Source organism: Sceloporus undulatus, chromosome 6 (genome assembly GCF_019175285.1).
Source record: "Sceloporus undulatus isolate JIND9_A2432 ecotype Alabama chromosome 6, SceUnd_v1.1, whole genome shotgun sequence".
Lineage (NCBI taxonomy): Eukaryota > Metazoa > Chordata > Lepidosauria > Squamata > Phrynosomatidae > Sceloporus > Sceloporus undulatus.
In genome coordinates this window covers 127,649,844-127,669,659 of record NC_056527.1, presented here as the reverse complement: position 1 = coordinate 127,669,659, position 19,816 = coordinate 127,649,844, and the positions used below count along the sequence as shown (strand labels likewise).

General features: G+C 39.0%; 1 protein-coding gene across 1 annotated transcript in view; it reads left to right on the top strand.

Annotated features, from left to right (window-relative positions):
- UNC5D (unc-5 netrin receptor D) overlaps positions 1–15,753 on the top strand; it is a 259,865-nt gene extending 244,112 nt beyond the window's left edge. Inside the window, exons 12-17 of the mRNA XM_042473959.1 lie at positions 318–486; positions 1,244–1,471; positions 1,623–1,772; positions 4,279–4,443; positions 8,821–8,999; positions 13,837–15,753. Coding sequence (XP_042329893.1) covers positions 318–486; positions 1,244–1,471; positions 1,623–1,772; positions 4,279–4,443; positions 8,821–8,999; positions 13,837–14,041 — 1,096 coding nt within the window. The 3' untranslated portion in view covers positions 14,042–15,753. The remainder of the gene's footprint in view (positions 1–317; positions 487–1,243; positions 1,472–1,622; positions 1,773–4,278; positions 4,444–8,820; positions 9,000–13,836) is intronic.
- Positions 15,754–19,816: the final 4,063 nt, after the last annotated feature.

Below are 19,816 nucleotides of genomic sequence, written 5' to 3'. Positions count from 1 at the left end.
GCCTTGGGAATTCAGTCGCCCAAAGCTATTTTACTTTATTCTTATTGATACTGAAAACTTTCTATTTGAGAAGCAAGACAAAAAAACTATTGAGTGATTGTAACATTGACAAAGTTTGACCTGCACTAATTTTGAGATTTTTGTAGAAGAGTTTGGAAAATATTTAGTTGTCAGCACTTAGAAAACATAAATGCTACTATATCAAGAAAGTGAGATGAACAAATCTTCACTAGGCTTCCACTTTTTCTCCTGAAATAAATTTTCATGTTCCACTTTTGGCTTTTCCAATTCAATCTCTCTCCCCTCTTTATGTGAAGCTTGCAGCCAGAAGACAGTGAAGTCCTCCTTGGGCCAGAAGTCACTTGTGGACCTCCGGAGGTGACAGTCTCCACCCCTTTTGCCTTGACAATACCACACTGTGCAGAAGTGAACTCTGAGCACTGGAACATCCATGTGAAAAAGAAAAAGCATCAGGGCACATGGGAGGTAAGTGAAATGTTTTCCAGAGAGAGATGGATGGGGGCGGGGAATGGCTCTAACAATGTGAAGAATGGCTGGTGCTCATAGTTAAAGGGGATGTGTATTTGCTCCATAAAGAGAAAGCTACTCTTTAGGGTGTATACAATGTCCGCAATTGAGATACATTTACATTTATGAAGTTATCATAGGTTCTGTGCACATCATTTTTATCTGAATTTGTTTGGTCTACCTGGCCATGACTGAAGTTGTATAACATAGTGCTGAGGGGAGGATGAAGAACAGCTAGGTAGACACCCACAAGAAGGAAGAGGTCTTCACCTGGACTTCTAGGGTTGCTTGAAGGTCCAAAGGGATGAGGTCTTCTTCCTGCTTCCAGCTCCAGGAATAAAGCTAGATGGCAGGAGGCATTCAGCCAGAGGATAGGTGGCTTGAGTGTGTGGGTGAAAGGAGGAGCATGTGTACAGTACAGAAATATTCCTCCATTAAAGCAAAGCTTCATCTGTTGGAGGAAGGGAATCTTTGGATTCAGCACATTGGCATCTCCCACTCACCCTGTTTTGGTCTTGAGTTCCAGCCCCTAGTGCAGCCCCATGTCTGTTGAACTATTTCTCCATTTTAACTCATTTTAACCCATCACCCCCCCATTTTTCATATTTATTCCAAACCAAACAAGACAATATGAAACAGTAAAATGTTGCAATACACATTCTAAAACCATGTCATTCTTCTTTTCTCTTTGTGCGTAATGTCCTTATGGATACAGGAGGTTATGTCCGTGGAAGAGGAAACCACATCTTGCTACTGCCTCTGGGACCCCTACGCCTGTCATATTCTCTTGGACTCTTTTGGAACTTATGCTCTTATTGGGGAGTCCCTTTCTGACTGTTCTGTTAAAGAACTAAAAGTAGCCGTCTTTGGCTGTATGTCTTGCAACTCACTGGATTACAGTCTGCGAGTGTACTGTGTGGATAACATCCCCTGTGCATTTCAGGTAATATAGCAAATCTGTGCCTTTTCTTTTTGGATTTTTGTTGATGCTGTGAAGGGAGGTATACCTACACTAGTCACCTTGGATGGTGGGAAAGACGGTGGGAATTTTCATTGTCTCGTTGTTTTGTTTGTATTTCCCTTTTCCATTTCAGGAAGTGGTCTCAGATGAGCGACAACAAGGGGGGCAGTTGCTGGAAGAACCAAAGCTGTTGTATTTCAAAGGGAATACGTTCAGTCTTCAGATCTCTGTCCTTGATATCCCTCCTTTCCTCTGGAGAATCAAACCATTCACAGCTTGTCAGGTATTTGGGTCTCAAGGCTGGTGTTTTTATGCATAATTTTCAGACATCTTGAAACCTCCAAGGCATTTCTTAGCGAGGTTCAATGGTATCCTTGTTGTGTATACACATTCTATGAATAAATAATATAGTTTATGATTGGTCTCTCAGCTCTCCTTTGGAAAGATATATTCCCAGGACTGGGTCCCATTCCAATCCAGTTCATTAATGGTCAAACAGCATCTTTCACCTCTAACTTTATATGTTGGAAAAGTTTAGTTTCCGTGCTGCAAATTGCAACTAATAGTTTGAAGTTAGCATGTTGTCTGGAAGAATGGATTTGCATTAACTGAGCAATCTACAGGTAGTGCTTTTGGTGGACACCATCAGCATATATTCATTGGAATTACCCTGCCAACTTCTGGTACAGCCCTCTATGGGCAGGATTATCACACAAATCACAATACAGTTCTAAACTGTGAAAGGAAAAGGTGCCAGTTTCTCCTCGTTCCTTTCTGTCCATATGTTTCACCAGACTGTTTTGTTCACAACCGTTCATTACTGGGAACAAATTACCATTTTGAAGTCCAATGCCAGCAAACAGAGACTAATACAATGACAGCATTGCAGTCTTTCACGATAACTAGGATCTATTAGTTTTACTTTCTATTGTATTGCAATTTATTAAATCTGGAGTTCTTTCTATTAGGTTTTGACGTAAGATGGTAAATTCTTATCTCAAAGAAACAAAACAAAATTCCTGTGCTGGACAAATTCAACGGATACAACCATTTCCAATATGAAGAAGATAAAAAAGAAGAGAGGAGGTGCTTCCTCCCTCATTTCGTTCTTGTTTCCAAAAGAAGAACATGTCTTGGCCAGTCCTTTCCACTTTCATGACTCACCATTTTGCTTGCATAACACTGAAATACTGTGGCTATTATGAGGATTGGAGAAAAGCAGCAGCGCAGTTTCTGTCAATCTAGAGTGAAAAGCAGAATGGAAGAGACCAGACCCTTCAACATGTCCAGATGCAAACTGAGACATGCTTGGCCAAGCAGTATCAGCAACATTATTGCAGGAAAGAAAACTATTGGTAGATATAATCTCCCCCCCCCTTTTTTTTTTTGTGTGTGTGTGCAAGTGGTCCCTGAGACCTGAAAATTATTTCAAGGATTCCTCCAGGGTAAATAAAGATTTAGAAAGACTACCTTAATGAGAGGAGCCTTCATACCTTTTGATATTACACTGTTGAAGAATTCAGTATTTTCACTGTTCAACTATACGTTATATCCAAATATGATGCCAGAATCATAGAATCATAGAATCATAGAATCATATAATCGTAGAGTTGGAAGAGACCGCAAGGACCATCCAGTCCAACCCCCTGCCATGCAGGAAATCCAAATCAAAGAATCCCTGACAGATGGCCATCCACCCTCTGTTTGAAGACCTCTAAAGAAGGAGACTCCACTACACTCCGAGGGACTTTGTTCCGCTAGCACCTTAGGGTTGCCACAAGTTGGATATGGCTTGAAGGCACACAACAACAACAACAAATCATTTTTAAGATTATGATTGCATGAGGCTACTTCTGTTAGGTTTTCATTATTTACTAAGAGATGGTGGTTTCACTTTCATGTTTTCCTCCCACTCAGAATGTTAAACAAAATACCTTAAATTATGTATGTTTAGGTGGTGTAGGATGCAGCAGTGTCCTTCCATGACTTTGCACAGGGTATATTTTCAGTATGATATTTACTAAAGTAAGGAATTCCTCAAAATGCCTAATATTCAAATGATATAAGGTAGTGTGAAAAGACAGTACTGTAAAATAAGCTTGAATGTAATATAAAAATATTGTAGCTTTTCCTGAAATTTCTGCTGTTGTTATTTTCCAGGGGGGGGGGGAATAATCTCCCATGGCCCAAACATTTCTGGAAATGTTATACCTCTATCCTTGCTACTCTGTTGTGTTAGAGAAGCATGCCTCAGTTTTAATACTTTCAAACATTGCAATGGGCAAGCTAAAACACATTTTTGTCAAAATGTATATTTAATCTAGAATGTATTCCAGCACGGGTGCATGCCCTACAGCTTTTCACAGATGGAAACTGGGACAAATGTGGCCAAGCAACTTTAGTAAGTTGTCAAGATGTCAAAACTTATTTATAAGGGAGAACAGACAGGCTAGGAGAGGCTGAAGCAGTTTGCTTTTGCTTGAACCTACTGGGAAGGGCAAGATTCCATCTTCTCCTGCCTTCTTCCTTACTGCTAAGTTAATGGAGACCAAAACTACTTTTGAACCCAGTTTTCACCACCTGAAGATGAAGATGAAGAGGGAATGTAGTGGTAGGAGAAAGAAACTGGGACATTTTTAAATCAGCTGAAAAAATTGAGATAACAAAAGATGGATCTGGATAGTCCCAGCCAAATGGGTTCTGTTGGAGGGTACACTGTTGTTATGGTCATGCATATATGTTTCCCTCCCTCTTTTGCCTTCCTCACTCCTCTTTCTTTCCTTTTCTAGGAAGTTCCTTTTTCTCGCGTGTGGCGCAACAATCAGCAGCCACTCCACTGTGCCTTTTCACTGGAGCGCTACACTCCTGCCACCACACAGCTCTCATGCAAAATCTGCGTCAGACAAGTAAAGGGCCATGAACAAATCTTACAAATCCAGACGTCTATTCTCGAGGCAAGTCCACCCCCACAAAATCCAGTCTCCCTTCCTTTTATTCCACAGGCAGGTTTTATTTTTTGTGTGCATATATATATATATGTGTGTGTAAAATGATGCTTTATTTTTGAATAGGCGTCACAAAAATATTCCACTGATTAGTCCTCACTTGTGAGGATAGTTAATTTTTGCACTTTTATTTGTTCTATGGGAGAAGACAAATATTTCTTCGCAGTTATTGCCTGGTGTTTATACATCCCAAAAGTGTTTCAGGAAATTAATCTATGGAGGAATACATCTGAGGTTTGCATGAAAATCATGGATTTTGTGGAATAAAAACAAGCACCTTTTCTATATTGCAATGTGGGGTGTGTGTGTGTGTGTGTGTGTGCATTAATCCTAATATGTACGGACAGCTAATACTTACACACAGGAAAAGTGGTTGATTATCCAAATATAATAAATTTTATATTTAAAATATCATGTGGCTATCTTGAAAGTGTGTGTGTGTGTGTGTGTGTGAAATATGGGATGCAAAAAAACTCATTTTCATTTATTTAAAAATACGTTTTTGATGTAAAAAATCATGTTTTGTGAAAAAAGTTTTTGTTTTTTAAAAATAATGGTTTTAATGTGACTTTTAAACTGTGTTTTAATTCTTATTGTTAAGGGTGGTTTTTTTTAAGGCAAACGTCTTTTTAAGTTTTGTGATCCACCTTCGGTTCCTCATTGGGAGAAAAATAGCATGTAAATGGAATAAATAAATAACTACTAGAAGCATTGATTTCAACAACAAAAAAGAGGGGGTTCTGGAAACAGTATTTTTGTATGAAAGAATGTGTTTTTTATACAAAAATTCCCCTACAACTTTCATGTATTCTAGAAACGTTCATGGTTTCTTGTGCCAAATTGCTGTCAATTCACCATTATTACAGCCATGTCTGGTGGAGACATGGGAGAGGATCTTCTCCTTGGCTTTGCAGGAGGTTATGGCAGTGCCTTTTCTGCTCCTCTTTTATTGGTAGGAAAATACTTTTTGAAACACACACCCACCATTTGGGTATATGGAAACTGTTCTTTTTTGTTTAAAACTGTTAGATGGGTTGGGTCTCTGTTAAAGACATTTGTGCTTGTGCTTGAATGTAGATATATGTATGAAGAAGTTTGCATATTGCTTGCGGTCATAGCCTGGTGCTCCGTCTTCCCTCTGTGTATTTGTAGTTTTCTTGAGCTTTCTGGCTTGCAAATATGCCTCAGGGCATTCCCTTTGCAAATGGCCTCACTGCCACGTGAGAAACATACAAAGCATCCTCTTGTTTTTCCTCCTCACTATAATGGTTTCTCACAGCAAAGGTTTTTCCAGTGTGATTCCCTCTTGCACAAGCAAGGTATTTAGGACTGGGCTGTATATTGCTGACAAATTACCAGAAATGCATAGTATCACAACAGCTTCATCTATAATTCTTCCAGCAGGGTTTACTTTTGATGCAATCAAAATGCATTCCAATATTCTCATCTGCCTGGATTTTCTTGCCATCATCTCCTTAATTAGATGCAATTTACAAGCTGAATTCTGAGTTCTGTAAGCCTTTTGTAATGCAAGCCATGCATCCCTGACTCATTCTGCCCTTCTCAAATACACAAAAACTTCAGGACTTATGGCGCCCCAGAGCTTTTGGAGCTTTCTAATCATACTTCCTCCAAGCATTTTCTTCTGAGGGTCTTTCCTCCTCTATTAAAACATAAAATTGAATATAATAAAACAACATATATGGGGGAAATTACTTCATCTACACATTACAATAATATCTAAAATCCAAAAAAAACCAATGATATCTTTAGTCAACCAAATGCACAAGATACACGTTGCAAGCTTTCATAGATCCACTGGCTTCTTCATCGGATAAAGGTATTGAAAATCGTACAGGAGACAAAAATATATATAACAATGTTAGTCATGCACCTGCCCTGAAATTCAGTGCTGTCTGCCTAACAAAGGAGCTTATAGCTTCACAAAGAGAGAAAGCCAGGATTTACTGCTTTAACTGGTGTAGATGAACAGAACATTTTTAAGTCACTTCATAGGATTTCCCAGGTTTTCAGGGACAAATGGCAACCCTACCCCCAGCCCTAGCATATTCCTCATCCTGATATACAGTGACATGAACAACTTGAGCAAGTTATTGAACATATCACCGTCATCTTTACATTCCTTCCTTCTCCCTGTTGAACTTTAAGTAGTTGCATATGCTCCCTGGATTTATCTAGCAAACAGTCTCAAGGGGTTATATGCTCCCCCAGATGTTGTTGGAGTTTAACACCCATGATCCCCCCACTGGCTATGCTGATAGAGATGACAGGATCTGTAGTACAATAGCACCTAAATGGCCATGTGTTTCGTACTCCTGCCATAGGCATTTTGAGACATGGTTTATTTTCCCTGTTTCTGAATAGTGGCACATTGTGCTTTCCTCCTCTAGAACTCAGTCTGTTGAATGCTATGTTAATGATTTCCTTCTCAACCAGATTCACTGATACAACAAGTACCTCTTAATCCTGCCTCAAAAAGCTGATAGGAAGGTATGGTTAATTCAACATCCACACACATGCATGCATGCCCACACAAACAATCCCAGAGCTTCAAGTTATCATTGTATGTGGTGTTGTTGTTTTTTACAAGCCAGGTAGCAGCAGCTTATCTTCAAAGTGCAGAGTACCAAATCTGCTGCATATTTAATTGAAAACAATCAGAAAACGTGATGTATCTACAGCGTTCCTATGACTTTGCAAGCATAGCTTTCAAGATGTGCCATAAATGTTATATGAAAAGGCTTGTAGTGCCATTTCCATAAAATATTTATACTTCCTGAACACCCAAAAGTTTCAGACAAAGGACATGTCCTGATGTGCTAAACCGGGAGGAAAATACATGAGGAAAAATAATTAAAATAGGGAGGGGAAGAAAATTCTTGACTGGTGCAGTCTCAGTCTCAGGGACTATACATTTACAGCCTCAGAGACTATAAGGAGTAAAAAGAGAGCTGAGAAATGTGTGAGGAGTGGTCAAGGTTAGGGGGAGGCTACAGTGGTGTTGCTAGGATTGGTGTCACCTAATGCAGGAATTTGTGGTGTCACACACCCCATTGACCTCCTTATTAAGAAACCTTAGAAATGTTTTTGTATGCAGTGGTTAAATGCCATTTCTGCAGCCACTCATTCACAAGCCACAAGGTTGTGAGTTCAATACCAGCCAGAGGCTCAGAGTCAACTCAGCCTGGCATCCTTCTGAGCTTGCTAAAATACCCAGCTTGTTGGGGGCAATTAGCTTACAGTTGTAAAACCATTTAGAGACTGCTTAGTGCGGTATGAAGCGGTATATAAATGAACCTGCTATTGCTGTTGTTACTAATGCTACTCATAAAATTGTAATCCCCATGTATCACTATGTTCTAACGTAAACAGCTAGCAAAATTAAAATTATACCTTTAAACTACAATATCATATGCACAGCTTGAATGTATTTACATATACATAGTTTCATGTGCTTAAAGTGAACATTTGGTAAGATGTGACGTTTTGTAAGAAAATTTAAAAATAAGATTTTAAAATAGAAAATTTAACGTTGTTTTTTTAAAAACTGAGTCCACTCCTTTTTCCTCTTATTGAGCTTCATCCCATTCACACCATCTCTTCCAATGAGCTCCAGTGTTTTAAAGTAACACAGACAAATGCTTAGCCTGTTTCTGCCCAAAGGCAGATGTTTAAGGAGCAATGGTTGGGATATCACCTGGTATAGCCCACCAGACCCTAGTAATGTCCCTGGGAGTCTACATGTGGCCTGTGGACATAGACCTCCGCATGTCCTATCATCTGTCCTGAAACCATTACAGATATAACTTGGTTTAAAAAGTAGATGTGTTACTGGGCATTACCTCTTTAACAGAAAAGTTGGTACCAGAGACATAAATTATATGGAAAGAATGGATCCCAACATCACAAACAAGACCAGTTCAACATGTTTCAGCAAATTTCTTTTTAAAACATGCAAAATGATGTGTGAAATGAAACAGTTAAATCTAGTCATCCTTGTATATATAAACAAGAACATTTTGAACATACTGGAGGCCACTTGAATGCTTCTTCCAAAATGCATCCAGGGATGGACTTTTGTTTTACCAGCATCCACTTTTCCCTTACGGTTTCCATATTGGTGACCAGACTTATAGGGCTATAATATTTAACATGCTGGAGATGTTCCTCTATATTTATTGTTTAATGGCATGATATATCATGGTTATGTTTAAGCTAATCGTGATTCGGATGCTCAAATATGTCTAGGTAATTAATAAACTGCTTCTGAGACAGCTCAACCCACTTTAATGATTTTTCACGCAGGCTGAAAGAGAAACGATCCCTTTCTTTGCACAAGACAACAGCAGCTTTCCTGTTCAGATGGGTCCACAAGCCTTCAAGATACCATACTCTATCAGGCAAAGAATATGTGCAACTTTTGACACACCCAATGCCAAAGGGAAAGACTGGCAGATGTTAGCACAGAAAAACAGCTTCAACAGGTAATTCATGGCAACATTTATTCCTCGCGCCTTGGCTCAGGTTTCTTAAATGTGTTGACAGTTATTACAATTATGCTTCAGTAGTGAGTTGAAACATAATTTGAAGCGTAAAATGTGCAAAATTCTCAAGTGGTCAGATGATACTTTTTTGTCTCATTTTCACTTATTTGTTTTATTGTCACTTATTTTCACTCATATGACCTTCCCTCATGAAAAGCCATAGGACCTTGCACCCATACTTTGAGATCAGCCACAGGAATTTGAATCAGAGTAATATATTTGGGGAAGGCAATTCTAACATCTAGCAATGATTTGGGGCTGAAATTGCCATGGCCACCACCAAGGATTTTGTATGGCTCCATCATAAGCTTTCTCTGGAAAGCCAGTTGCTACTTAATACTGCATGATATTGAGCGTGTTTAAATCTGGATGTTGAGGAGAGCATAGAGTTTTCTTCAAAAGAGATATTTCTCAGTGGTTGTATTTTGGCTCAGTTTCTCTCAACACTTATCGCCTGAATTTGCTCTTAGTGGGAGGCAGTGATGTTTTCCCCAAGGCAACATTTAAAAGGCATTCCCTTGTTCTTCTTGTTTAAAACATCAGTAGAGACAAAGAAATGGAATTGTAAAACAATTCACTACAGAATGGATCTTGATATTCTGAATCTAAAACTTAAAACATTTGGGACAAAGAGAGAAAAACAGATCAAGAGCTTGTGTTCCTCTCCCTCCCTTCCAAATTCCTATTAAGATATAAGCCAAATTCCCTGCCTTTTAAAATAATGGATGTATTTCAAAGCTCCATATCTGTGTGCATTTGTTTGGTTGTCTGGAAGATTCATGTGGTACATTCTGAAATGCAAGTGTGTGTTTTCACTTGGCTATATTAATTGCTCACGGATAAAAAGAAGCAAGACACCAAAGGCAATTGGAGCTGGATGGTTTGGGAATATGTTGAATGGATATGTTGATGTTTTCAGCAAGTCAGTGTAAGTAGCTGAACTCGCTGACTATTTTCATCACATTTCTTCTTGTTGTTATTTATGCAGCTGTTGAGTTCCATATGCTGCCTTAACATTGTTCCATATGCCGCGTTAACATTGTTAAGACATCTATTATTAATGAAAAGAGCAAAAAAACAGGCTGTTCTTCATGGACAATATGACATGTCTACCGTGATCATAAATTACATGGCACTACAAAGAAATCCCCAGGTTCGCTGCACACTTTGGCTGACATCCTGCATCAAACGCATAGTCATGATATTGTAGCTAGGCTCTAACTCCTTATCTGACCCTGGGAACCTGCTTTAAAAGCCAGTCAGCCATGCAGAGCAATGGAAGTCTGTGAAGCTGCTGTGCAGGGTGATGCAGGATGATCTGACCACCCTTCTCCAACCAGCAAGCAATGTTGTGATGAAAACGTGTGACAGATCTCCACAGGGGTGCATGATTCTGCTTCTTTGTAGCATCACTCACTGCTGGGAGGGAGATGGTCGCATCTTCCTGCAATGCTCCTCTCACAAGCAGAGCAGATCTCTGTCGCTCAGGGTAGCTGACAGGCTTTCATGATCATTTGCAGTCATGATAATAACACCTCAGCCACAAAGGAGAGTACAAAACAGTTCTGATGTCCGAAGTCTAATTTAGGGCATTGCAACTGACTAGTAGGGCAACAGCCTTTCTTTCTTCTGATAGTACATCCAAGATCTTCATGACAGAAAGGCAAGGAGGTCTTGCTTTCCATTTTTGTTTGCTTGAAGCCAATAGTCACACTAGAGTGGTGTTTCTCAGCCTTTGGCCCTCTAGATATTTTGGAATACTTCTCCCACAAGATTTAGGCAGCATGGTCAATGGCAATAGATTTGGGGAGGCCAAAGGTTGAGAACTATCTTGCTACAGTAAGGAGCTATACAAATAATTGCAAAGGATGGTGTCTCTCCTATACCTAAGAGTTGTGATAGGTCTCCACAGGGGTCCTTGCTTCTGCTTTTTATTTTTTTTTTACCAAACTTTATATTTTATCAAACTTTTAACATCATGTGTTGCAAACTGTTGTCCCACTGAGCATTAGTTCATCTTTCCCCTTTTTTTCTGTGAGAAACAAGATTTTTGTTTTGGTCAGTTGCTGACATGTATCCTTCCTTAGTGACTGAGGCAGAGATTATTAAGCTGCAAACGATATATGAGACCTAAATTTTAAACATTTTCATCACCGTGCAAGGATTTTTCTTCCTATTGTGCAGGGTTAGACATTTTTTAACAGTCAAAGCAAATATAGACACAGAGAGCATGATGAATATTTTTGCTGGTAAACTCAACTGCAAGTACCATGACAGAATACTTTATTTTACGACTCTATCAGAGCATCTGAAGAAGCAGTTTGAAATCCATGAAAACTCATGCTGAAATAAATCAGTTAGGCTGGTATCCCTTCCATTATATGTGCAGATATCTCTTTTTGGGTGGAGTGCACCCTTCCTCTGCAGCCCATAAACCCCTGCTTACATAAAGCCTCTGAAGCCCCCTACACAGTATTCCATGCTGTGGACTTCAGAAGCATATGGCTAGGCCCAGATAGCTAAATATTAAATGATGATATCAGGTCTGAGATCCTCAAGGGGACTCAGCACCTCTGGAATTATTTTGCATCTGTCTATGGGGATGATGTAAGACATTCTGCCATCCCTGTCCATTTCCTACAAAACCATTAATGGCCATCTGGGCATTGGGGTGCAGAGGCTTTCAGTAGGTTGGAGTGGTGATATTATATGGTCCAACCTAATGGACCAACTCAGTGCCATCATAAGGATTAGCATCACCCAGTGTGGTAACTTTGATGCCTCTACACACCCCATTGACCTGTTCTGAAAGCAAAAAGTATCATTCTTGTTTTAGAAATGAAAAGTTGCTCTGGTAGAATGCCATGGTAGAAGGGTAAATCTAACCTTTTTGAGCAATATTTATTGATTGATTGCCTCAACCCCACTGTCAGAAAGCGAAGATATGATGTTTTGATGAAGACTGTGTGGTAACAGCTCTGACAACTTTTAGAAACTGTTTTGTTTCTCAGGTAAAGCTTATAAAGTACCTTTATCATCCAGGCTCCTGTACTGCAACTGAGGGAGAATGTATCTTTACCTTTTAAAAGAAACAATGGAATGAATGTTCATGTTAATTAATTTGCTTCTGCTCTGAACTGTTGCTTGCTTGAAGAAAAGACCTTCAAATGGGATATGCATCTATGAATTACCACTTCAAACAAACCACATAATGAAAAACAGGGTGGAATAAGATGCTACCTTTGCACTTCCCTGTGCATGAAAGAAAGAAAGGATGTCCCTTCACCCATCAACAAACAACACCTCTCCTATGTCTGGTACTCTTAGATGTTCATACTTTCCTTGGAGGCATATGTGCATAAACTCAGTGCCCTCATATCCACAATTCCTAGATTTTACAGAAACATTTTCTGTTCTTTTCTGGCTCTACACATATTGAAATGTCCATACCTCTTCTTTCAAGATGTTTCTGTTCATGTTTGCATGTCCAATGAAGGCACAATTGACATGCTGGGTATGCAGGAATAGAAGGGATACCCTTACTGCCCACCATGAAGGGGGGGGGGGAATGGCTTGAAATCAAGGTATTGTCTGATCCAAGCTATGGTTATTTGCTTCCATAGGCTAGCAGAAGATGTACCTTTTATAGTTGAGATTTCTGATAAACACAGCTTCACAATATTTATCAAGCCGGATAAGTTAGTGGTTTTACTTTCCCAAGATCTTGAAGTATGATGCATGAAAATATGACTCTACATATGCCTGCTAGTGCCAGCTCAAGAACGCTGGTTAAGAAATAGCACAGGTCAATTTACCAAGAGACATAATATCTTAATAATATAGTGTAAGAATAAAGCACATTCAAAAACCAAAATAAAACTGTCTGGACTTAATAATTCATGTTGGGTAGCTATGTGCTCTGGATGAAACCAACAAATATCAAAGCACCCCAAAGATCTGGACTAATGAGGGCCAGCAGAACGTAATCAAAGCAGGTATGTCATTCATTCATACACACATGTCCGTCTATAATAGCTCACTATTCAGGGATGATGACTAGCAGCTGAACATGTAGTGTGCCTCCATTGAAATGTACGGTGTTTAGATGATGTCCTGTTTGAAATCTCAGTCCTGGGACAAATTGTATACATAACTAGTATGACACATCTTGGAAATTTTACTATCTGAACAACAACTTCCAGAATCCATGAGGCAATATGACTAGATCTGGAAAAACATTTGAATAGTTCTTTTTCAAGATACTGCAAAGAGTTAACTCTAAAAAAATCCTATATGCATGCATTATGTAATTTAGGGCTGCATATAAATATAACTATGCATAGGCAGGCTGGTTCATTAGCCTTACTTGGATTATTATGCCCACAGGAAGTAACACAAGTCAATTTGTCAAGATGCACAATCTCTTAATGATGGCGTCTGAGAATAATGTGCATTTAAAAAACAGTTTGTTCCACCAGGTCCCTTGCAAATAAATGTCCTGAACATTTCCATAAATCACGCAGATAATGTTTTAGCAGAATCAAAAGTGGCTACTGAAGAAAGACAACTAAAATAAAGTCTCATTTTGAAGCCAAAGCACTACAAATCCTTGTAGGGGGGCAAAATTTTATGCAAGAGAACATAAGAGCTCCTCTGCTGGATCAGATTGAAGTTTTATCCAAAACAACCAGATGCTTATGGGAAGTCCATAACATGGTACTTACAGTTGAAATTCCCTTGCCCTAATTCTTTTGCTTTTGTCTCTCTCCTTCTTTAGGAATTTGTCTTACTTTGCTACTCAGCGCAGCCCATCTGCTGTCATTTTGGACTTATGGGAAGCCAGGCATCAGCATGATGGTGACTTAGACTCTTTAGCCTGTGCTTTGGAAGAAATAGGAAGGACACAACCCAAAAACTCAGACCTCACAGAAACTCAGATTGAGGAGTCCAACTTCAGCTACAGCAGACAAAATGGACTTTAGCTGTCCCTTTCCTTTCAAAGAACTGAGGCCTGAGTTCAACTTTGTACTTGATGAAATTCCTGTTGGCAGGGAAGAAATTACAAACCATTTTATGATTTTGTGCTCACATGCATGCACACAGACACACACACACACACACACACAAATTTAACTCATCCTGTATTTCATGCAGCGGTTCACTCCCTCTTGCCATCCAAGCAGTTTCCGTTCAGAGGAAGATAATAATCTGCTAAACTACAAGGGAAACGTTATGCCTCTCTGTGAGAGGAGAAAAATATTACCTCCCTATGCTGAAGATCGAATTGGATACTTGGGTACATCCTGGTGGCACAAAAGGTTTAGGAATAAATCCCATTGGATCTAGGAGAGGGAAAGGAGTCAATAGTCAAAGGTGCCTGAAATTATCTAAAATTTAGACATTTCCGCGTCTTAGACTGTTCATTTCATTCTTCTCCGTTGTTCTATGATTTATGGATTAGTTTGTAACTCAAGCTGAGGATGTGGCTCTATAGAGGGCACTACTGCTGCAGGGGCAGAAAAGAGGCAAATGTAATGATTTGCTGGAAGATGGTTAATGGTCCAAGTTGGAAAATCTGGAGCTCAGGCAAAATTACTCAGAAGTCATTTCCAATAAAAAAAACAGTCAAGATTTTTCTTATAGGTGTCTCCTTAAAGAAAAGGGGCACTTTGCAGCATTTCCTTTGGGTATGGTTGGTGGCTTACATTTTCTTCACTCATTGTCTGAGAATGGAACAGGTATATGAACCCCCATGCTATGAAGACCAAGTCCAGTACTTCATGGCACAATATTAGCGTTATTGTAATTGCTGGCAAAATATCTAGATAAATTAGCATTCCTGTTAAAACACACATAAAATGCACAGAACCTAGAAAGGGAACAAAAACATGTTTTTCCTAGTTCTTATAGGCTGAAAGATCCATATATTCAAGATGCTTTGTAATGCTTTTCTGAACACAGATTGCTATCTAAATTGACAAAGCAAATATCACAAAGACAGACAGTTCATCTGATTTTCCCACTGTATATCTCACTTTTGTGAACATAAAAATGCTCTCGAACGACACATCTGCTAAGTGTTTTGAGGCTTTAAAAGAGAGGGAACTGTGATGCCATCTCAAGTATTCAGGGCTCCTTCTCTTAAAGGAGATTCAATTATGGGTAAGTGTCCTTAGGACCTTTTAAGTGCCCATTTACAGAGGAAGCACTAAGGTTACTGGACTTAATGGAAATACCATGTGCATTGGAAACCTATATGGTCTTTTATATTATGTAACTTTATATATACCTAGGTATGTAGCAGAGGTGCAAAGAAACCCTATTACAAAATTTTGGATATGCACTGAGACACCAGAAAGAGTGGTCAATGCACATTGGTGCCGGATTTACATTGGTACCTGATGCACATTCGTACCTTGTGCATTGGTCCTATTGTGCAATGGTCACTGTGCTGGCTCTGCTACATAGTAATGGAACAGCAGCCCTCTATTGAATATAGACGTTATGCAACTGCACAATTCTAATCGCTGCAAACATAAATCCACTTACAGAGACATAAATCCCCAACAGGATTGTGGCCATTGTTTTTAGGCATAAACATGATTTTCCTGTCTTTATCAAGTGTTGTGTTAATCTGTTTATTTCTTACAAACAGTCTTACAAACCCGTGTTGCAGGAGTACAGTCACTCACCAGCTTTATTTTTTTTATGGGCTTTCTGATGCTGCGAAATGAAATCTGCATTGGAGTCTACCAAGTAGGCCTTGTTTCCTTTTTGTTTACAGGATTTTAAGCTACATAAGACTTTGAAAACATCATCAAAACCTTTAAATTAAACTTTACGATGCTGGAGTCTGACAAAACTGCAGCTCGTGTCATTTTGGTGGCAGTACAATCTAATTTATTGAGTTCAGAAATGGCTTCCAGATTGGGGAGGGAGTGGGAATCAAGAAAATATCATTTAAAAAGGAGGAAAAGTTATGTATGAACATATTTAATAGTCAGACATTTTTCATTCTGGGTGAGGTTAACTCTTTGAATTTAATGGGCAGAGGGCAACCCAGTATGCCAATATGGTGTTTTGATGCAATCCATTCTTTTTCTTTCCCTGCTGGTATCCAAGGTGGCTGAAGCAATTGGGGAGAGCTTACTCTCCCATTCCCACTTTATAAATGTGGTTATAAATAAGCAATGGCAAGTGTTACTAACACACATGAACCCTAACCCGTTTACTCTAAGCTCGATGTCACTGGTGTCCAATACATGTCAACGCAGAGGTAGGTCTTATTCAGTTCAATGAGATTCACTCTCTAGTATATTTGTAAATTAGAATTGCAGCATTAATTTAGCAGGACTTAATCACCGAGGAATCTGGATAGTATTACTATCTTGGAAGGATACTGTACAATAAAGTGTCAGTGTCAATATGAGATCTGAACATTATCCCCATTCCCATTTCTAATCAGAATTTTTAATCTACTTTTCTAGGCATAGCAGTTCACAGCAGAAGTTGAGGAAGAGGGTATCAGGAGAGAGTACTAACACAAAGCTAGAATCACAGAATAAAAATACCACGACTAAAATAGTATATAAACCAGAGGTGGGCAACTGTGGGAGGATGGTGGAGAGGCTTAGGACACCCTAAGGGGCTACACACCCCACTACAGAAAAGAAATGTTTTGGCCTCCAACATGCCTTCTAGGAGCTGTGAGGACATTTTCATCAAGTTTTAGGGTCCTCCAAGCAGTTTAAGCGCCAGAAGAGGCCTCCCCCCACTTTCAGAATATTTCCACTTTTATGTTATTTTTAAAAGGCCTTTTCTGGGCATAAAATGGTCCAAATGAGGCAGAATGACTCCCACAGTGTCCTAGAGTGCATTTGAACACATAATGTGAAAACCAGTGACCTGTAGGAGGTCTGAGAGCCACAGAAATAGCCATTGGGGCAGCATGCATCTTATGGACCACACTTTGCTCACCCCTGATTTAAACCATGAAACCATGAATTAATAACTAGAAATCAAATTAATTTAAAAAAACAACAGAGATTTAGAGGTTAAAAGAGACACTTGTTTCCAGCAGTGCCATGTTATCATTGCAAAAAGCACAGCCTGCATTATATCCAGGTCAGCCTCCTTTGGATTCTGCAAAAGTTTCTGGTGTTGGATCTTTTTCTTGGTGGTTAACTTCTTTTAGAAAGTCGTGATGATGGTGGAAAACATTTCCTGATATTCAAGGAGACATATTGGATAAAAGATACATGCAGAATTCAGCTACCCATTTTTGCTCAAGATCTGATATGCATAGAGTGTTTCTTTTGACTTGAATGCATTGGGGTCAACACTCTAATGTGGAGTGGACTCATTGGTTTGCCAGAGGGCGGTATACAAATAAATATTATTATTATTATTATTATTATTATTATTATTATTATTATTATCATCATCACGGAGAAGTAATTCTATGACAGAGCCTCAGTTATCAGAAAGAAGAGAAAATATTGCCAGCCCAACCACTTACGCTATTTACATCGTACAGCAGACAAAATTCACTTCCAGCACCATTATATCAAGAAGTAAGAGCATCTACTGCATGTACTGGTAGATTAACTGAACAAGAGCTGTAAACAACTTAATTTAACTCCGTGAAGAGTAACGGTCCTAAATAGGAAATTTGTATTCAAAAAGCAAGTTTCAGACTTATCCTAGCTTCATCATACCTCTTATTACCCAAACCACTGATGCCTGGAATTAACTTACTGCTGCTTCTTACTAAAGAGTGAGAAGAGGAAAACATTCTTTCATCACATTCTTCAGAGGATGCTGTGAACCAACTGATAATAAAATAAAGAATTTAATCTGGATTTGCAGAGCCGTTTATTGAGAGCCAAAGTACAGGTGACATGAGACCTCTGTGAATTAGGGATGGTTGAATGTTCCTTCGCTTGCTCTGTGTGTGCCTAGGGCTTTTGGTATATTCCTTGAACCCCCATCTCTGTCCTCAAAAAAGCCCAGTGAGATATCACCTACTTCTGCCTGTTACTGTGTGTCCAAGGCAAGACAAAACATATTCACTTTGTGAAGAGGAAGCTGGAGCTGGAATTAGAAGTTGGTGGTCCCACTGATACATAGACTGCCATATGTTTCTGCTGGGATATAGATTTAAGTACAGATCTTTGGACTCAGGCAAAATGGATGTGCTGACAATGAAACATCCAGTTGTTAGTTATTTCACTTGCTATCAGTTGGGGAGAAGTGGTGGTAACGTTTTCTGCCTCGGGTGCCAAAATACCATGACTAGCTTTGAGTAGTATGCACCTTGAATAAATTCCCTCTGAACCTATAAATCAATGGAAACATTATTGTTCCTATGTTTAGCATTAATTTTGTTGATGTCGGAACATTTAAACACAGATTAATCTTTGAACTGCCTTTTCATGCTATTGATGTAAGGCAAATGAAGCCAAAATAGAAATGTTATCTAGCCCCACCGCAAAGGTGCACACAGACGCACACACACATTTTGTTTAATTTTGTAGTCTGAACATTACAATTATTTTCTTCTAGATTAATTAATTAATTAATCTGGCGAATTCTTCTCTGTGCCAATATGGATCCAAGCCACCATGCTCTTCTCTTAATCTTTGTGAAAACTTGTCTTTTTTACAAAGTTCACACTAAAGGGCCTTGTGAGCGTCCCTTTTTGAGACCTCTTGGATTGCCACAGCATCAGTTTCAGGACCACAGCGACCATTTCAAAAGAATGGGAATAATATGGTAACTTGTTTGTGTTTTGTTCTTTCCTTTTAAAAAACAACGTCTGGGTATTTTGCTGACATCTACTAGAATTATATTGCCACACTTTGTGTTTCTTGTGACTATTTTTGTAATGGGGATGGGACAGGGAAAATCATGTTGTGCTTCGCAAAGTATTTCTGCAGTTGCTTTTAAAAATTCAATTTGTGATATTTGACCACTTGAGTTGCAACTCTTTTGTAGGGAATCTTTGTGTGAGCTAATATATTCTAATGCGAGACATTTTCTATGCCCTATGGTCTTGGCAGAATTAGACATAATATCACTTGTGAAACTTTAGCTCAGGAAATTAGAACAATCATCTCTACTTAATCCTATAAAGCAGTGTAATATTTTGAAATGAGGCTTTATACTTACTTAATCTAGTCTTGTGTTTTTTCCTTAGAAGCTACTTAGTTTATGCACTTGGTGTGAAGAACAATCAGTAAAATGCCATCTAAACCAAAGTGCAGGACAGAAACAGTATGCATTAAGCAGGTGGCAGATGTAACAGAAAATAAAAAAGAGCTGTCTTTCGACAATCCATCTATTGCCAATAGACTTCTGATACCATTATTTTACTTCCTTATTTTTCATCACATCCCACTCTCCATCGTAAGGCATCCCTTCAAGTGTTGTATCTTGTCATTGTTTCTCACTGAGTTCAGAATATGGATAGAAACAATATTCAAAAATAGTCAAAACACAAGTTTGTTTGAGGGTTGAGAAACTCTGATGTGAAGATTTCTGGACTGATGAGACTCTTTGCAATTTGGGACTTATTCTGTGCAAAATTCACGTGGTTAAATAGCCTGGAGGATAGTTTCTTGTGGGTTTTCCAGGCTATGTGTCCATAGAAGAGTTTGTGCCTGATGTTTCGCCATCATCTGTGGTTGGCATCTTTAGAAAGCTCTCTGCAGATGCCAGCCATAGATGCTGGCGAAACGTCAGGAACAAACTCTTCT